Source organism: Oreochromis niloticus, linkage group LG15, assembly GCF_001858045.2.
Source record: "Oreochromis niloticus isolate F11D_XX linkage group LG15, O_niloticus_UMD_NMBU, whole genome shotgun sequence".
Taxonomy (NCBI): Eukaryota; Metazoa; Chordata; class Actinopteri; order Cichliformes; family Cichlidae; genus Oreochromis; species Oreochromis niloticus.
In genome coordinates this window covers 37,563,503-37,583,803 of record NC_031980.2, presented here as the reverse complement: position 1 = coordinate 37,583,803, position 20,301 = coordinate 37,563,503, and the positions used below count along the sequence as shown (strand labels likewise).

General features: G+C 40.1%; 1 protein-coding gene across 24 annotated transcripts in view; it reads left to right on the top strand.

Moving 5' to 3' along the window:
* The window catches only part of ptprfa (protein tyrosine phosphatase receptor type Fa), a 330,493-nt gene that overhangs the window by 252,966 nt on the left and 57,226 nt on the right, over window positions 1-20,301 (top strand). For 18 of the 24 annotated variants that reach the window (XM_025899236.1, XM_019345881.2, XM_025899238.1 and 15 more), the window contains 6 exons: window positions 4,778-4,895; window positions 6,534-7,115; window positions 8,519-8,628; window positions 8,910-9,166; window positions 10,204-10,285; window positions 16,743-16,955. In XM_025899236.1, coding sequence (XP_025755021.1) covers window positions 4,778-4,895; window positions 6,534-7,115; window positions 8,519-8,628; window positions 8,910-9,166; window positions 10,204-10,285; window positions 16,743-16,955 — 1,362 coding nt within the window. The remainder of the gene's footprint in view (window positions 1-4,777; window positions 4,896-6,533; window positions 7,116-8,518; window positions 8,629-8,909; window positions 9,167-10,203; window positions 10,286-16,742; window positions 16,956-20,301) is intronic. The other 6 variants (XM_025899243.1, XM_025899240.1, XM_025899242.1 and 3 more) reach the window with 1 other exon arrangement.

The following is a 20,301-nucleotide window of genomic DNA, read 5'->3' as shown; positions in this document are numbered from 1 at the left end:
TTAGTGTTACCTGCCAGCATGTGCTTACTTCTCTGCTAATACTTTACAGGTAAACTCAAATTAAAAACATTTTCAAGCATATCAGAATTACGAACAGTCAACAGAATGTGAAGAAAGAACCTCTGCAAATCTAAAATATGTATTCAATTTAATTTTAATTCAATTCCATTTTATTTATATAGTAAAACGCTACAATAATACCTTTGCACTGTGTTGAACTGTAATGCTGAAGCAGGGCCAGGCAGTACTTTTGTGTAATACCAGTTTCTACCACATCTTGGCGCTTCATGTCACTGTAACCTTTATTTTGTAGGAATAAACAGATTTTTATTTACAGTGGCAGACTAGGAAAAATAAAGGCTGTTGAGGAAATGTTGGTAGGATTAAAATGAAAACTATAGCAGCACATTTCTAAAGATATTTTAACATACCAAACGGTAAAATGCCACCCTGTGATGAAAACTCTGATTCAGACCTTCAGAGGATAATTACAAAATGTACTTTTAAGACTATCGCGTCTCTAAGCCAGCTTGCTTCTTGATTGGCTGCCCCTCATAAATAGAAGCTTTGACCAGAATGAGGGGCCTCTCTGTGTGTTTGAGATGAGAGATATGATATCCTCTCTGCTGACATCATACAGAGCCAAACCGTGTTAAACTGTGAAGACGAGTCATTCAGATGACCCTGCCATCCATAATTCTGTACAGTGGAAAAAGCCACTCGCCCTGAGAGACCCTGTCCACAGGGGAACACTCATTTCAGACCCATTCTTCCAATTTTCTGTTGTAATGAAGAGCAAAGCTGAAACACTCATTAAATTTTTCATAGCGCATGAGTTTTCCCTTTAACTGGATTGAAACCAAAATAGAAGTCTCTAAAACGTTTTAATTATTTCAACTTCATATTTTATTTATTCAGTTAGCTGTGCCTGTTTTATTTAAATGGGTCAGTTATTTCGAGGAACAACTCCTTTCAAACTCTACACAATTAACTCAGAGTTGTTTGTCTAAGAGATTACTGTGTAAACCCCAACACGAACCCCAACACAACAAATTTCCCAGCTGTGGGACTAATAAAGGTCATCTTATCTTATCTTACCTTATAATGCTCCAGTAATATAAATATTTTGTGCGTTTACTGTCGAGTAGCAGAGCACAATTTTCCCTCTGCAACTGTTCAACACGTCATTCCAGCACAGGTGATGATGGTGGACGGATAAATGTGTTGAACTGGAGACAGAAAACTGTGGGTAATAAATAATGCAACCCACATAAAACTTAAACAGAAAGTGGCCAGAAAGGTTATTGCTTAGAAGGAATTCCCACCTTCAAATTTTAGTTATTCCGTCCTCTACACCCTCCCCCCCCCCCTTACTTTTTGTGTTCCCAGACCCTAAATTAGCATAACAAACATTTTTCACCACCAAATTCAGTTCAATGGGTCGTTCAGTGGATTTCCATTCATTTGCTATGGCAGTCACTTGTGACCGGGAACACCACAGATGTAACAGGATCTATTAACACACTCAAAATTCAATGCTCATCACTTTAAGGTGCACAGTGTGGAGGATGCCATAAGGCCTTGAGGCAATTAGGTGTAAAACACAGTATTTATGAGTGTTTTAAGCTTTAAATGGGTCAGATTTTGACCCGAACACGACAGGAAGGCTGGTGGAGCTCTGCTTGATTCACAGCTGAAAACATTTTATTTGTGCAGTGACACTTGCAGAGGCTGTGGCTGCGCTGTGCATGTCTGTGTGGCTAATTCCCAACACCAGTCTCCTGATGTGCATCAACAGATGTAATTATTATGTCAAATTGAAACAAGTCATTTCAATGCCCCCCCCCCTAACTTTCTTTTGTTTGACTGCCCCTTGCAATAAAACATGAGACATTGGTACTTCCCACACTGCCTTCATTTCTCAGCTTGGTCCTCGTCTCAAGTACATCAGTTTAGCTCTTTACCCTCGAAGGTCCTGTTCTTTTTAAGCCCACATTCTTCTGTTTGGCTGCATAAGGGTTGAGCAGTAGAGCTTCTTGCCTGAGATGACCACATAAGAGATCTATCTCTTTGACAACATACAGAAAAAGAGTAAAAAAAAAATAGTGTGAAACTGAGCAGGAAAAAGCAGTCTGAAGCCTGACCTTTTGTCTCACAGCGATTACTTGTACAAATGTCATTATTTGAAACTTTGGCCATGTCTAATGAGCATCCACTACTAGAACAGGGAAGAATATGTCCAGTTTAAATTGGGTAAGGAAGCCCACCCCTTGAACAAAGGTCTAGCTGTATGCTTCTAGAGCCATGGCTAACAAGCTTGCAGACTGTTAGCCCAGCTTCCCTAGCTGCCATTTAAAGCATCAAATTGATCAAATTCCTAAATGTAACATGCTGACTGTGGGTGTTGTTGAAGGGTCTCCAGCATCCACTGAAATATCAGGCACAAGTGTCCTTCCCTCCTCATGTGGGGAAGAATCAGCGCAGTGTGGTAACTGCTAATGAGCTTTTGTAGTGGATTTGTTCCCAACATTAGTGGAATCTCCCCCACTGGTGATGGAGGTTGAAAAGACAAGGAGGTGGAGGACAGCAGCGTTTGATGTCTGACACACAGGAAGTCACTGCCGATTGATTGGCTCCCGTTAAAGCAGACGTTCCCCTCATAGGAGAGATGTCTCATGTCTTAATGTAAAGCGTATCATCTGTTCAGTCCCTGGGAATTCATCCCTGCAGACTCCTGCACTGCGTTTGAAAGACAGATGAAAGACCAATTTGATTTTTTTCCTTCCATTTCAAAAGCAAGAAAATCTCTGGCAACAAAAGTGGAAAGGAATAGCAGCAGATTAAAATAATGAGGCTTTTAGAGGACTTCAGTAGCTTCACATGAGCCGCATTTCTCTCTCATCTTTCACCTTCTTTGCCCTGCAGAGAACACAGGAAGGAGGGAAATATCTTAACTCTTTAAGCCCCGGCTGAATTCTGCTTTGTACGTCTCTGCTCTTAAATTAGCAGAAGACAACCCTTTTAAATATCCAGTGGTAGATATTAAACTGGCTGCCACAGAATAATAATTAGAGTGGTGGTTGTTTCTGGAACACCCCCCCCCTTTTCCTTTGGCAGCGCTTTGCTAATTTGCGGTGACATCTCCGTGGCTCAGCAGCCCCTGGGCTGTAGGCAGAGGCACGGTCATGATGGGGAAAATGGAACCCACTGGGCATTCTTTACTGGAACTATCAAACCCCGCACACACTCACAGCTCCACCACTTTCCCGCTGCCATTTTTCTCTCATCACACGCTCCTTCATCTCTGCAGCTCCGCTCCACTCATCACTCAGGAGTAGAAAGCAATCCTCTGCTATCTGAGAAAAGTGGACCTTTTTCGTGCCTCTTAATGGACTCTCAGCAGTTGACAGGCTGTACATGTGGCTGTATTAAGGCGACTGGACGAGCATGTTCGAACATGTACCCTAATCTGCATGGCAGAGATTCTCCTGAGACAAGTTTCTTTGAGAGGTCTTTATCATAAAATACATGTATTTGAGTTTAATACTGCTGACAGTAACTGTTTTGTATACTTGGCTTATGGCCGGGTTCTGTGGGTAGATTACTATAAGGCATCAGATCCTTTTAAAACCAAAGTGAGAGCTGTGTTCAGGTCCTTGGCACTAAGTTCTGCACATTTTCAGGGGATGTTTTCATTGTCTGTGATATGCAAAGTGTAACCGGGACAAACAGGGTGTCCATTTTAAGACCCACAGAGTTGCACCGCTGCTTTTTGTAAACGATATGGTTTTGTTGGCTTTAACAGAAGGTAACCTTCTGCATGTGATGTGGGGCTTTGCAGCTGGGAGGAGAGTCAGCATCTTCAAGTCTGAGTAGGGTGTGAGATGAACAGGCTGAGCAGCATCAGCAATAAATCCTATTTTTTCTGTTTTGAAATTTTCTGCAGTGTTCGTGTTACATAATGCACATTTGTCAGACACCATCTGTGTTTTGCTTTTATACACAGGGTTTGTTTTTTTGCTTTGGCTCCTTGATGCAGTATTGGCCACCAAGAAATAACATCGTCGTATCAGACCGCTAGAAAGTCGGAGGTTGATGTGATTGGTGGTCACTGAGTAACCAGCCAGGAGACCATCGTTTGTGTACTATTTGCACCTTTGTGCTTCGCCCTTGTTTTTGATTGCCTCATTCGTTCTTTTTGGTTAGGTGTACCTAACAAAATGGCGTTATGTTCTAGTTTGAGTTTATGAATTATCTAATCGCACAAACACCAGGTATATTTTCATTATCTTCTCATGTCTTGCTTCCCCAAAGATAAGATTGAGGTTCTGGATTCAACTTTATTGTCCATAAACTGCATCAGCATCTGTGCAATTACCAGTTAAAGGATAATAGAAATGTGACTGTGGTAAGAAAAACAAATAATCAAATGGGGAAGAATCTCTGAAGAATCTAACCTTAGTTTCCAAAAAGCCTTTTGTAGCACTCGGTGCTGATGTGGAGTGATGGCACATTGGAGTGCTGTGAACAGACTTGTGTTTGGGCGGTGTGGAAATGTCAGAATACCTTGAGTGGTGGAAATGTGAAGCTGATGCATGTGTTGTGTGCTTCAGTTGCTCAGTACACTAAATTTTCTGACAGCATGCCAATTGAACTGAAGCTGTTGTCTCAACTTGAATTTTGTTGCCCTTTCCTCTGTTTTTCCATCCTCTCTTCATCTTTGTCTCCGTTTCTCTGCCTCCTCCTCTTTTCTTCCCTGTGTCTCTCTGCTGAGCAGGAGGCCTTTATACCAGGTCTGCTCCCAGAAACAACCTATTCTGTGACTGTGGCTGCGTACACGACCAAGGGTGACGGAGCTCGCAGCAAGGCCAAGGTGGCCACCACCACAGGAGCAGGTGTGTGTGTGTTGCCTTCAACTAATACAGCACATCTGAGGATATATCTTCATCATATTCCTGCTTGTTTTCTAATATGTATAATGTCACCATTTAATACCTTTCAGGATTTTTTTACAGTCTTGTGTAGTCTGATTTTTTCTGTTTGTCTGATTTTGATAATAATATTAGCTAATGTTGGCTCCATAGACTGGATATAAAAGATGGAGGCAGCTACACATGTTTAGTTTATGAGCTCTATTTATGACAGTATTTGTATGAGACATTGGACTTATCAGTTACTGTTATCAAGTTTAGTTAGCAAGCTGCATCATAAACTATGTATACAAATCTGTGTGGGTATAAAGTGTAACCACACAGACATCTGTTAGTTATTGCTAACATGCCAGGAAACTAGAAACTAAGGTACAAACTTCTTAGTACAAAAACTCTTAATTAACAGCACAGTCAGCCATAGTATTGCATTACAAATGCTCCAAAACCACAAAGATGGACATTAGATTTGGTTCAGGTAGTGGAGTTAGTAGCTAGTAGCTACCACTGACATTACCAACCACTTCTTAACACTAAATTAGTATTTTCTTTCTCTGTGTTTGAATGTTTCCTGTTTCCACTGCTGTGGTTCAGGTTCAGCTTGGTATCATCCTAAAAGAGCTTCTTAATTAGAGTTAGGAAAGCATTATATTTAGGGTTAATTAGGAGATTTTCTTCATGTTTATCGTTTAGTGATGGTTACACGTCCACAGATTTAGTAAACTAATTTTGAAATTATGGTGAAGCAACTCTCTTTGTAATCGCAGATCGTTTGTGAAATTCTGTGCACTTCTATACACTTTTGTTTTTTCACCCAAATAAAGTGCAAGTTTAGGTTTGGTAAAGTTTCAGCTTAATATATTATCATAATATGAACATAGCCATTGTGACTGTCACAACAACTTCCTGGGAGAGAGCCGTTCTTAATGGGCATCATGAGCCCCATTTGCCTGGTCAGGTGATAGCTGATAGCAGGAGGAATCTCCAACACCATTACAACAGTTTTCCAAGTAGGCATTACTTGATATATTGATACATTTGATTCATTATTAGCATACTTGACTTCTTTGAATTGGAATTGACTGATGATATTTCACGAGAACACAAGTAAACCCAAGTATATTGAGAAACGGCTCTTGTTTTTTGAACCAGATGTCATTAGCAATGAGCAGATTGTACTAAGAGTCCAATAGCACTACACATGTAAAGCCACTCTAAAAAACATTCCCTATTTTGTTGTCTGTTTCACTCTACCATAATTTACACATTCTATTCAATAAGACTTAAAAGTAATGAGCATGAACTCATCAGAAAAATTAATTTTCCAAACAGACTTCTTTGCGACTTTTACTTCTTTTGGAGCCAGAAGAGTTGCCCCCTACTGGTCATTAGGAAAAACAAAATAACTACAAAAACACAGGTTTAAAGCGCTTTTTAGACTCAAAAGCTAGTCTGAATAACAGTCTTTGTTATTCTGATAATACAAAGTAGTGTGGCCTTTAAAAAACAGGTCCTATTCCTTCCAACCAACTAAGAAAATAAGCTAGATCACCTCTAAATGTGTCTTTTAGTGCTGAATATTTACAAATGTCTTCTGCATTGCAGTTCCTGGAAAGCCTACTATGATGATCAGCACCACCATCGGGAACACTGCTCTAATCCAGTGGCAGCCCCCTAAAGAAATGGTTGGGGAGCACATGGGATACCAACTGCAGTACAAGAGAGCAGAGGAGGAAGCTTTCACCATTAAACACTTCAAGAAGACAGATGATCACTTCACAGTCACCGGCCTCCACAAGGGTGCTGTGTACATCTTCAAACTGTGTGCCAAAAACAGAGCAGGGAACGGGGAGGAGTATGTAAAAGAGATCAGCACCCCTGAGGACATTCCCAGCAGCTACCCGCAAAATCTGAGCGTGGTCGGCCTTACTGCTACTTCCACCAAACTGGCCTGGGACCCGCCTCCTCTGGCTGAAAGAAATGGGAAGATTGTGAAGTATGTGGTGATGTACCGAGACATTAACAGCCCGAACAACAGCACCAACGTTACCACAGATACACAGATGACCGTCCACGGTTTGCAGCCTGACACAACCTATGACATAAGAGTCCAAGCTTTCACTAGCAAGGGCGGAGGACCTATCAGCCCCAGCATCCAGAGCAGGACCATGTCCACCTCCATGCCAGGTGAGAACCACAGGCTTAGGTGCATCTACTAAAATATCGGAATCTCAGTGATCTCGACCTCAAGGTCAGAGCAAGTTTTCTGAAAATCGTGTGATTGTGATAACTTGAGAACAAGGTGAAACTGAAAGGTGTGTCTGCAAGCAGGGTGAGGCTAGCACTGGAAGATCCCAGTATTTTTTAGTTCTGTCCTCTCTACATAACTAGTTAAAAAAAATGTAACAGAACTTTATCAGGGAAAAAAATTATGTTATGTTCAGTTTCAACCCCCTTTTTTTATCCTTGGGTTTTACAAGAGTAACTTTGTATGACTCAAAGTGAAAAATAAAACAAGTTTAGACATTAAGTAAAGTCACAAGTGACTTTACTCCACTGACAACTTGGAGAGTTTTTATTTTATTTATTTAATAACCATTGCCTCTAGCTGGCATTGGCAAACTGGAGCCCTGTAGGATTCTACTCTAGAGATTTTAAACAAGGACTTTCTGGCCATATTTGATGCAGGAAGCAAGCAGCTAGTTCCTGTGAGTGTTTGTGAATCTCACACTATTAAATCCACTTAGTTCACTGAGTTAGACCTCATTATAGCAAACTATCTGAAAACAGTTAAAGATGCACTTAAATCGAGCCTGTGTGTTATTTATTACAATTATCTTTTCTTTGGAAACCTTTTGAGGTGACAACCTCACGAAGCTGGTTATGATATTGACAAGAGTGTCACCAATGCAAGCCAGGAATTTTAAATATGAAGAAACTCATTTATATTTATATAATTTATATTTGTTTACAGTTTCCTACATAGTCCATGTGTGTCATTGTCATCTTTGCTCACTGCTATGATAGTTATTTGATAATATTTGGATATGAGGTGTAAGCCTGGATTCTATTGGTGCATCATGTAGATACCTGCTGATTAGCATAATTCACTAATTGGAGCACAAGCTTTCTTGGAGTCTGTTAGTACAATTAAATGCACAGCAAGCCATAATATTTTTCAGCTGATTGCATTAAAATTGCAATTAAAGTCATTAAAGTCAAAACTGCAAGCTGGCATTTATCGAGTAGACATCTGTCAGCTGGGTTGGCACACATGGAAAAGTTTTCATGCCACTGATAATGTACATTTTAAGCCTTAATACAATTGAAACAAGTGAGTTGTATAAAAAATGAATAGGCAGGCTTAAGTGGACATTAGAGAAACAGCAGTTTTTGGTCATTTGTTATTGCCAAAAACCTGTTTGTGCTTTTTATGAGTAGTGAAAATACATAAAAACTCCTGAGCAAGTTGGTGTGTCAAGATTTATCTGGTAATGTTCACCTTGTCTTGCTTTTCTTGCACCTCCTCATCAGCACTGAATCATCTCAGTCATATTCACAATCAAATTAACCACCTAATAATCATCCAGATCTTCCCTCAGTGTTTACCAAGAACTTTGGTGTGAAGGCTGTGACAAAAACCTCGGTCCTACTGACGTGGGAAGTGCCAGAAACATACAAATCTCAAGTGCCTCTCAAGGTAAGCTCAGCGCTCTCAGCAGACAGAAAACTGGTTCATGTTTTGGATGAAACAGAGAGCTGGATATTAGTGACTGAAAAACTGACATTTTTCAAATCACAGTGATAATTATTAATTCAATTCAATTCAATTCAATTTTATTTATATAGCGCCAAATCACAACAAAAGTCGCCTCAAGGCGCTTTATATTGTACAGTAGATAGCACAATAATATTACAGTTGAGTGTTTCAGCTCCTACAAGTGCAAGGTGTACATTAACCTCTATAACTGCATCCTTTAGATTCTGTACAACCAGCAGAGTGTGGAGGTTCAAGGCAACCTGAAAAGGAAGCTGATCACACAGCTGCAGCCAGACACTGATTATTCGTTTGTGCTGATGAGCCGAGGGAATAGTGCTGGCGGCCTCCAGCAGCAGGTCTCCATCCGAACGGCTCCGGACCTTCTGACAGTGAAACCAGCTCGATACCAAATAGATGTAGAGGAAGGTGGTGAAGTGACTATCAGCCTGCCGAAGGTCCCGGCTGGAGCGGCTGTCAGGTCAGTGCTGACAGTTTGTCTGTTTTAACTCTGACAGTTTCAGTGATTTGGACTGCTCATACATTTCCACATCTCAGTATTGGTGTGTTAGAAACCGACATGTTGGTTTTTAGGCGCCAAGAGCGTTGAGTGTCAAGGTATCAGCTAGTCCTGTCAGCTAATCTGAGCAAGGTTCTAAAGACTGTATGGGCAATGTCTTGTCCACTGCATCTATAGAGTTTGTGCTATGCTATTTTCCCCAACATACACTCTGTGTATTAGCAGTTCAAAGATCTTAAAAAGCCAGACCATTCTGGCGTGTTTCACCAGCCATTACAACCTCTCTTTATTTACTCTTTGTCATGTTTCACTTCACAGCGAGCCAATTATCAGAAGCAGAAGCATTTTTTTAAGGTCAGAGTACTTTTAAGAGCAAACAAGACAATCAAACCTCCGGGCCAACAGCTCCATGATTACAACTGAAAACCACATGACTATATTAACAGTGACCCCACTGCAACTCGTAGCCCTCTCATGATACCAGAAAGCAATTCTGGAGGTAATCAGCAATAAGAATCCCAATGCAAGTGATGCATTTCACAAGAAGTTTATTTCATATTATTACCCAGCTTGGTCAAGAAGACAAGCACATAGAAATAATTAATTGTGTTTCAAGTGTTTGTTTCTCTGAAGAAATAGCCCACAAGTAAGCAGTAATTAAGAGGAGTGGAGTCAATGGAGAAAAAGATGCTAATGTCCAAACCAGACCTTTTCATTAGGCTCAGTGAATCCATCTGTGTTTAAGAGAAGGTTTAGAAAGTTTATAGATCTACAAGATGTGCTGAAACAACATTATACACATACATACATATAAATTACATTTGACTGCATTTATTTAGTCTTTTAATACGTCTTTGATTCACTTTGTGCTTCTGACTCTTGTGTTGTGGTAACAGGTGAATTTCCTCATAAATTTATCACATCTTCTCTTAACATTGAAGCTCTGTGTGTGTGTTTGGTGCATAATCATATATGGGTGCATTATATGTTTTGTGCAGGTGGTACTACATAGTGGTTGTCCCTGTCAATACAGCTTCTCTGAGGAGATGGGAAAACCCTGAAGACATGGACATACAAGAGGTGAGCGGATGTTTGATTTCATTGTTGCAGATAATCTTAAAAACGGCTCTTTTATCAGTTGTAATTATTCCCATAAATAGGATCAGCTGGCAGTCTTTATACAGTGTAATCAGTGATAAACAGAAGGCAGCCAGATGACGTTGGAGACATCTAGCAGAGCAAAGAAGTGTACATAAAATCTCCGGATGGAACAAGGATTTTGCAAACACTGGATAAAAGTAAAAAATGAAAGATATACAATTTAGAAAAAAATGTTGCTTTATTTTAAATTTGATGACAGCAATGCGTCTCAAAAAAGGTGAGACGGGGGAAACAAAAGGCCGTGTTACCGCAGTGATGGTATAACAAAAAGAAACTCTAACTGGAGGAACATTTTTTAACCAATCAGGTTAACTGCCAGTAGGTCAGTCACATGATTAGGGATAAAAGAGCATCTTGGAGAGGCGGAGCTTCTCTACAGATCATCTACAAGTTGTATAACAATTTCAGAAAAATGTTCCTCAACATAAAATTGCAAAGACATTAAAGAGCTCGTCATCAAGGCCAAAACTCAGTATTGGATACCAGTGGTCTTTGTGCCCTCGGGCAGCACTACATCAAAAACCGCCATGACTGTGTCATGGAAATCACTTCCAGAAACCACCGTGTGAACACAGCTTACAGTGCCATCCACAAATGCAGGTTAAAGCTCTATCATGCAAAGACATTTGAATATGATCCAGGAACACTAAAAAAAATCACTCAGCCTGGTATCAACTGGGAAATTAGCTAAAAAACCAGAAGCGGTTTTTGTAGCAGGTTGTTTCTTTCTACGGGGACTAACTCGCTTTTGGAGCCAGCCTCAAGTGGCCATTAAAGGAACTGCAGTTTATTGTTCTTTTTTTATTGCAGTTAAATTTACCTATTAGTTCTAGTGTCAAGGGTAGAAGCAGCAGTAAGGTGATAGAGGGCTGACATAAGGTGGAGGAGGAAACCTACTGGCAATATGCATGAGACTGATAACATTGGAAACGGGTGATTAAAGCTGCTAAATGAGATCCTCGTCTCATTTGTTTTGTTATTTCTGCCATTTCGTATCTGAAAAAGGCCGAGAAACACTGAATGAAAATGTAAGTTATTGCAGTACGAGTTTGTGCACCTTCAGTGCAGAACAATATTTCCAGCAGTATAAATGGGAATCAGTTTTTATAATTTAGTGGCACCTTGGCAGGTTTTGAAACATCACCGACACCTTCTGATCCAGAAATGCTGTGATTATGAATCAACTTCTCAAACCACCCTGTTGTGTCGACTGCAGCGTTCTTCGCCTAATGGCGTTCCATGCTTTGTGTTTTAGCTTTGTTTTCATTTACATGGCTTCATGATGGAATTTCACAACCAATCAGACTGAAAGACTGAAGCCCTTCTAGCATCCCCGAGGCTGCACAATTCATTACATGCAACAATTTGAAAAGGTTGGGAGGGACAAACAATATTCTAATGATTTTACTGTTCTCACCGTCATGCAGTCAGAGATACTAAAAATGTTGCAAGGCTAAACAGAGGCGATTAAAGAAAAATCACCGTGCATCATTATGTGGACTGAGGAATATTTGGGCTGTATATAGAGTCGCCACTGATGGTGGCAAAAGGAAATTTTATCTCATGTCTGAAGCTATGTTTCTATTTTTGATTCAGTCTTATTTGCTGCATCTCCCATAATGCACACGGGGTGGTGCGGCATCACTTTTATGCTTGGCCCCTGTTGTAAAAGATATTGGGTTAATGTTGAGCTAAAGGGAGTTAAGTAGTTAATTTTGTTGAATCTATAACTCAAAAATGAATTTAGTTTTTCATAGAGTAAACCAACTGCAGTGCATCATTCTGAGATTTTGCTTTGTTCTTGCTGTAAAACTGCGGGGCTGACACGTTAACTGCTGAGTCAACTCTGCTCCTGAAACGTAAAATAACAACTAAGAAAATGGCGAAAGATTTAAAGAGAGAAATGGGCCTTTTTTTTGCTTCACCTGCAACTGTATATAATTACCTAGTGTCAGTAAAAATCCATTAGCTTTGATTTTATTGTATCTCTTCCAAGTCCTTTCTAACCTACAACAGAACTGCTGCTTAAGGTGTCATTTACATACATGAGGTGCTGCACTGCGTTGTATTCCCGTGAGCCTTTATTGAGCAAGATCTAAAGGAGATGGGCTTTTACAAGTTTTACTACGCCTGCAGGCAGACTGATAAGGTTGAGCTGTGCAGTAACTGTTATGGGTTTGTCATTAATTCCCTCCCCTGACAAATTATGAAATGCATTAGTGCATCTGTGTAAGACTAACAAAACTGAAGTGGATAATGGTCTAACAATGAAGGTAAAGCTCTGGAGTCTGGTATCTTATCTAGACCCTTGTTTGTTTCATATAACTGGAGAATTGCAAGTTGCAGCCATAAACTAAATAAAATATAAAAGATGGACTTTCCAGGTCTTAAAAAATTAAGCCAGTGTAGAAGCTTTAAACCTGAATTATTTCCAAGGGTCAGATGGGGGTTATTCCTCATTGGTGTACAGACTGTATAGAAATCACTTGAAAAAAACAATGTATGACTGGGGTGGGCATACCTTGTGACAGACAAGTAGCTAAAGTATCCCTTAGTTTATCAGTCAGAGCTTCAATAAATTACGAGGGAGACAGCCACAATGCTAAACTTCAAGCTTCAAAAGAGGACTTTGCAAACCAACGGTTGATGTCACACTGGCAGCTATAATGGATTTTATGGTGTTTACTATAATGGCTAGTATAACAGTGTCTTTACCTTAGAGTAAGTGCCTCGAGACAAATGCCGTTGCAAAATGGTTCAAAATAAATAAAACTTAGATGAAATTTAACTTTTGACTGGGCATGTCGAAAAACATCCAAAGAAAGTGGTGCAAAGGTGTTTCTAATAAGATTTTTGAACCAAACTAGTAGGACTCTTTCAGTGTAAAGGTGTAGCAGGTGTATGTCTAAGGCAGAAACTAGCCACCACAGCTATGTCCCAATTCATAGGGCGCATCCTTTGGAGGCCACATGTGAAGGCCGATTACGTCACAGCCAGGCGACGAAGGCTGTCCCAGTTTGAAGGCTGCTCCAAATGCGTCCAACAAATGCGTCCTTCATGTCCCTGAATTTAAAGGGTGGGTTGGGTGTATCCTTCGTGGCCCAACCTATCCCAGGATTCACAGGATTCCTCGGTCTTCGAAGGAGACCGAGAAGGCCGGTTCCTCCGATGGATGCGGCCTATGAATTGGGAGCTCACATCTCATTTTGGCTGCATGTAGAGCTCATAACCATAAACGAGAGCTTGAAATACATTCGAATAATTCAAAAACTTGCCTTCTGGCCCAGCTTTCTTGCCCCTTCACATGGGGCAACAACTGTTCCTTAGCTCAGAAGCAGCAATCCATGCAGAACCATTTCTTTGGACTTGAATTCAGCCGTCTCAGTGCGAATAACTGATTAGATCTTTACAGGACTTTAGGATCGAAGATGCAAATCTGATGAGTTTTTGCTAGAAATTTTACCTGTTCTTTACGAAGAAACAGGAGCGGTCAGATCAAACCTACAGATACTCCTGTGCATCAATTACAGAACAAACAAACACATTTCTACTAGCATCCATACATAGTAAAGCCCTAACCAATGCGCCCACAGCTCTTCATACTGCTTTCTGGCTTTTTTTAACCTTTTCTCCTGATCTTTGACAAAGAAACATGTTCACCTACATCCTGTGGCGCATTATTGATTTGTTCTGCTGTCAGAAAGGGGATTTCATTCTAATTGATTTGTGCTCAACCACACATTTTTGGTATTTTTTAGTTTTCCTGAATCCAACTCTTTCTCCAAACACTGATAACTGGAAAAACTCAACAGAAACTCTTGAACATATGCAATACATGAATCGGGGGTTTTGTGTGCATAAAACAACATACAGTTATCAAAGAAGCATTCAGTGTGCAGTTACATTTGAACCTGGCCAATATGAGCGCTGTAAAAAGGCGATATGTTGTACATGCATCGTAGAATGGTGGCATACACAGTTTAAAGCTGAGTCTTAACGTCTCTTTCTTTGTTTTTTATAGGATGCTGACGCATAAAGACTGTGTACTTCTACACAAATGATAACTATAAGTCTAAATGTGACCTACATTGTATTTTTTAGTCTTTGTTAGTAACTCTGGCCTCCACGTTTTATATTCCAATTATTTTGGAGCTATTGCAAACAGTAATGGAGTTGCTCAGTGTCTGTTGTTTGTGTTTACTGGTCACTATTGCAGCTTCCTGTTCTCTCTACTGCAGATTGTTTTGTTCACTAAAATGCAGATCACTATCTGGGTTTGGCTTGAGAAAAGCACTTCACTTTAGTGGAGTCATTTTCTAATAGAGATGGATGGCAGCACATCAATCTTGTCATTACTTCTCTCCGACTAATAAAGGGAGGCCAAGTGCATGTTCAAATCTGGTCATGCACAATGTGAAATGCTTTTTATTATGTCTTGTGTGATTTATCCATATATTTGTATTATTTGTTTGTGTTTTTTAGTTGTTGGTGACAGGTCAGTCAGTAGTTTTCTATCAATTCTACAGAACTTAATATTAATATGTATTTATTTATCGTCCTGAGTTGGAATGGTCTGTGGCATGATTATAATGTTACAGAGATTTCCCTTTTTTATATATCCTGGATGAGCCCCCTCGTTATAAGCCCTGCTTATTTAGGACATAACAGGGTGATTTTTTTTGTAAGATAAAATGTATTAATAGCAATTTAAAAATGAAAGCAAGACGTCCCTGCAAACCAAACATACAGCTAACTGCAAAAAAACACAAATTCAAAAGCCATGTTAGGTGCTTTCCAGATGGAAAGGGAGAATAAATATTAGGAGTAATTCAGCTTATAAAGGTCCAAATTCCTTCCAGCAGCAGTGTTTGAGTTTATTAGTTATCTAAGAAAGAATATATCTTTGGCATATATCACAGTGTTTTGGGTTTGGGACAACTTTTTCTGAAACACTTTTTCTTATGAAGTGTGGGGAATGTAAGCAAATTTGGAGAAATGTAGACTTATTGAAAGTGTGCGTAAAGGGCTCAAATTATCTGCCAGACAGCCCTCACAGAGTTAATGTTGGGGATGGGACCATGGACTCCCAAGCAGGGGGGATAAGTCAGGTGAGATGACCAAGGACTGGCCCTTAAAAGGAAGGAAGCAGAAAGCAGCATCTGAAATCGACATAAGGCAAGGGATCCAGAACCTTCATCTGTGATGATTTTAAGTGAAATATTGTCAACCGGCTGTTTGCTAAATTTCCTTTTTCTTACAAAGTGGATGTTTGAAATGTCAGTACCCAAAAAAGGAAGCAGATGTATCCATATGATTGAAGTTACTTTGCTGCAGACAACTGTCCCCAGTATGTCAGTGTCACCTTGAATATTGTTGGTTTGCAGGGACGTGTTGGTCTAAAATGACAGAAAGCAGGTGGTTGAAAGACACGTCTCTGTCTCTCACACACGTAAGTGAACACAGAGAGCAGCTGAGCTTCAGTAATGAAGCCATGACCCTCTGTGCTTCCTGAATGTCACAGAAGGCCTTCAGACTTTATAAATTCAATCCTGCTAATTGTAAGGCGTTTGGCATCCTCCAACATGCACCTTTCACCAAGTACAGCACTTTAAAAGTACAAATTTATAAGATAGAAGTAACATTTTTACGTGGCTCAAGAACAAAATAAAATCAGATCAAAATAATGAAAAGGTTTATTGCTTCAATTTAGATTGAGAAATCAATTTTCTAATATGCTTTTGCAAATTGCAGCTTTGATCAAACTGCTGAACAAAAGTGTAAAGCATCAGCAAAATAACAAAAGCAGCAGCATGATGAAGCATCATTTTGAACAATAACATTTCATAATAAAGTGGTTTAACTAATATCAGCATCCTGTTTGTTTGCATTTTTACACATTGCTCATCTTTACTGATTCATTTGACTTTGTTGACCAGTCACGTAGAGGTTTCAGCAATTTAGTTCATTCTAATCAATAAGACAGATGCTACAAACTGCAGAGTGTATAGAAAAGGATGGATATAACCCTCATGACATCCCCCATTGGCTTTTGAATTTTGCATTTTGAAGTCTCAGTGGCATTGTTGCTTTGTGGAGCCATTAGTTTCTTGCCTGGTTATATAGTTAGCATTGTTACAGCAAGACATGCAGACTTTATACCTTAATAAAGTAAAAACAGATCAACAGGTAAAGGTGGTTTGGATTAGAAATAAATAAGAGTAAAAAAAGTAAATAAAATGGAAGAATCTTATTCTATAACTGTCACAGAGGGACAGGAAAAGAGAGCCTTCATCTACAGAGATGAGGTTTGTTATGCCATCTTGTGTCACCATGCTCCATTGTCATGTCAACTCATAATATTTTGTTCCTCTGGTAGCTTCTGGAGTCCGACGCTGACAGCAGCCTGCAGAGAAGGAAAAGACAGAGCAATGACTTCCTGCAGCCCTACATCGCTGCCAAGCTGGATACGCTCCCTGAGATCTTCACTCTGGGTGATGAAAAGAAATACAGCGGCTTCTACAACAAACCGCTCCCTGGACAGCAGCAGTACCGCTGCTTCGTTTTGGCTGACCTGACGGACCACGAGTCTGTGAGTGACCTCTCTGTATTTATGAACATGTTCAGCAGCAGTGATGCATTTGGAAGTGGTTCAGTAGTTGATCTCTGAGGCCAGGGCTTCAGTACATACACTGATTTCTTTAAAAAGAGCACCACCCCACCTCAAAACACGGCACAGACCCACAGAACACTGTGAAGATGATGCAACGTCCACAAGACTCTTTGGCTTTTTCTTTGCCATCGTAAGGCAATATAGCAAAACTGAGATTAGTGTTGGTAATAAACTGACAATTTGTTAATAAGTTTTCAATATACCAGCTGGTTCTGTCCATACAGTGTATATTCTATAATTCATCCATTTGTGTAGCCTACAGAGAGTCTGAGTGCTGTCGTCAGTGGTTAGGGTTAATTAAGGGAATTCAGGGTAAGAGTAAAGTTTGCATTCAAACTTCCTCTTTATATGGAAGTTTCACCTGACATAACCAAATTCGACCAAACATTTATCCAAGAGTTGAGTTCAAAGAGGAAATCTTTTTGTTTCCAAAGCTAGCTTGTTTTGCATGAGGCTAAAGTGCAACACTATTATCCCTGAGTAGCTCTCTTTCTCACCTGCGCCATCAAACAACAGGAGGAGCATCCCTAAAGCAGGAATGTTACCCACATGACACAGCAGCAGTAGCTTAATTGTTATCCATGTATCAAAGCCATGATAAATTGCAATTGGGGTTGCTGTAGCTCAGGTGGTAGATGGTAGAGCAGGTCACCTATTAATATGAAGGTTAATGGTTCAATCCACGTCTCCTCCAGTCTGCATGCCAAACATCCTGGGCAACACCCTGAGTTGCTCTCCGGTGCATCCATCGGAGTATGAGTGTGTGTGTGTGTGAGCGTCAGACAGAAAGCACTTAGATAGAAACGACATAGAAAAACAGTGCTTGTGTGAATGGGTGAATTAGGGGAGTTGTGTAAAGCGCTTTGAGTGCTCAGAGTAGAAAAACTCTATATATAACCCCGTCCGTTTACCAAGAGATTTGAGGCCAGACTAACAATCTGTATCAGTGCAAAACCCTCTTTTGCCATTAAAAAGTTACTGTGAGATTTTACTAAAGAGGTGCAGTGTCAGTTTTGTGACTAAAAGGTGTGGAAGTAGTTTTACAGCTTGCCTTAGTGCATAAGTATTTGTAGAAGCTTTCCTTTTTTGGGAAAAGAAATTTGGAGCTCATGTAAATGATTCCTACAAAACCTATTTAAGTTCATGCAGTGCACTTTACAGCAAATAGCACAGAATTTAACCCTGAAAAAAGCAACTCTTATTTTGTTCCCTGTGGTTGTGATAGTTGTCTCTAGAAGTGTTCATTTATTAGGAATTAGAACAGGAGAGGTTATGGAAATGAGTCCTGAATTAACACAGATGGATGGCTCAAAGCTATGAAGGTGCTCCCTAACCTTTGGCTGCCCTGTGCCAGTGGCTTTACAGTGCTGCTTGCAGTGTTTCCAGTTTTAAGTTCTACACAGATCAGTCTGGTGTCTCTTGCTTGTATTTTCACAGCCGCGTGCACACAATGAGCAGATTTTGGTTAACTTCTCTCTGGTATCAGATCTGTTACAAACTGAATAAAAATGCAGAAATGTGTCAAATTCAGACCTGAAGTCTGTTAGATTCATATTTGAATCCTACAGTCTGTACATTTTGACTTGCACGCAGTCTCACACTTAGCCTGCAGAAATAAAGAGCATGCATTTAAACATATGACAAAGTAATAGCAATGTCATTAACAAAGAGCTGGGTCACGATGTGACATCTTCTTCTACATATCATACAGGTCAGTAATGACAAACAGATTCATAACATGGATTCATTTGTAATAAAGCTGCGATCCTGTGCTCTAACTGCGCTGTCAGAATTACCCAGAGAATGAATGTCTCAAGCTACAAAACTGTGCATCGTCCACAGCAAGTTCTAACAGAAGAGTTTGTCTTCCAGGCAAAAACACATTGATGTGAATTTCCAGACAGAAGCACAAAGATAAAACTCACATCCTGATTGGTTCAGCTTGTATATGTACAGTGCTCTTGGTAGAATGCTGATCATCATTTAAACAAACTATTCATCTTTATAAATTAGCATGTTGTTAGTAGATCACCAACAGAACTTCCCACTTCCATCGACTGTGGCATCACGCTAGTTTGCCCTGGTTAGTAAATCTGCCCGTCGATGTTGGATTTTCAGATCTCGATAATGGAATAAACACTGTGGCTAACTGAGCAGACCTATCCTTCTTAGAACAGTGGGACTGTCTGGAAGGTGAATGCGCTCATGTGACCACCCACAATTCACAAACTCAACAACAACATCAACAAATATGTGCATCAATAACAATATAAACATTAAAACACAAGAGAGAAAATATGCACCAAAAGCAGCAAATCATTCATCAGCTTAGCTTCAGCTGAGGACCAAGTCCTGGAAGAAATGACCGTCTAGCATCATTTTTTTTTTTTTACCAAAATGTATTTTTGAAAGTTATTTGTGCAGAGTTTGTATTGTACATCTTGATGAAAGTTGTATATTCACAGGTGGATAAGATTCAGGAAATAGAAACAGTAACAAGGACTGTTGTTTGATATAATGCAATAGCCATGCAATGAATGCAACCTGTGGGACACTTGTTACTGTGGACCTTGCAGGGCTCGTTCCTGTAGTGGTGTTGTACTGGATTGCAATACGCGCCTTTTCCCCCCACTGCTGTGTTTTAGTTCACATGATCAATAGTCAGAATAAAATGTGGAAGAAAACAAAAGGATTCCCCCGAGTTTGACAATCTTGCCAACAAAGTGCCTGTTATGTTTTATGTTATGTAATCCTTCTGCACTAATGTACCATCTGAACACACACAATACAGCTGCTGCTACCACGTGAGGGAGAAGCAAAGTCAACTATTAGAGTGGATTAAGCTGTAAGTTACAGCCTGCCTTGTATGCAGCAGTGCTGTGTCAAGAAAGGTTCGCTGAGACCAAGGCTGCGCTTGACACCTCTTGCTCTTTAATAAATCATAAATCTGCAGCAGGGGCAGGGAACAGCAGAGGCAACGTGGATGGTTTTTTAATATGCTGCTCTATTGCTGTTTTGTCTGCATTTGTGGCCTTTAAAGTTGTCAGATGAATAGTTCTCATAAAACTGTGGAAAAACTTCATTTATGGGTCACATTGTGGTACATACAGCTGCAGTGCATGTCCCATACTTCTTTGTAATGCTGAATGAATAGAGCAGAGTTGGTTGTGAATGGCATTGTTTTTCCTCCTTCATTTTTTCTATCTGTGGAATACAAGAGTAGCCCTTCAAGCAGCGCTGCACACATGCCAAGCACGTCGCAGTG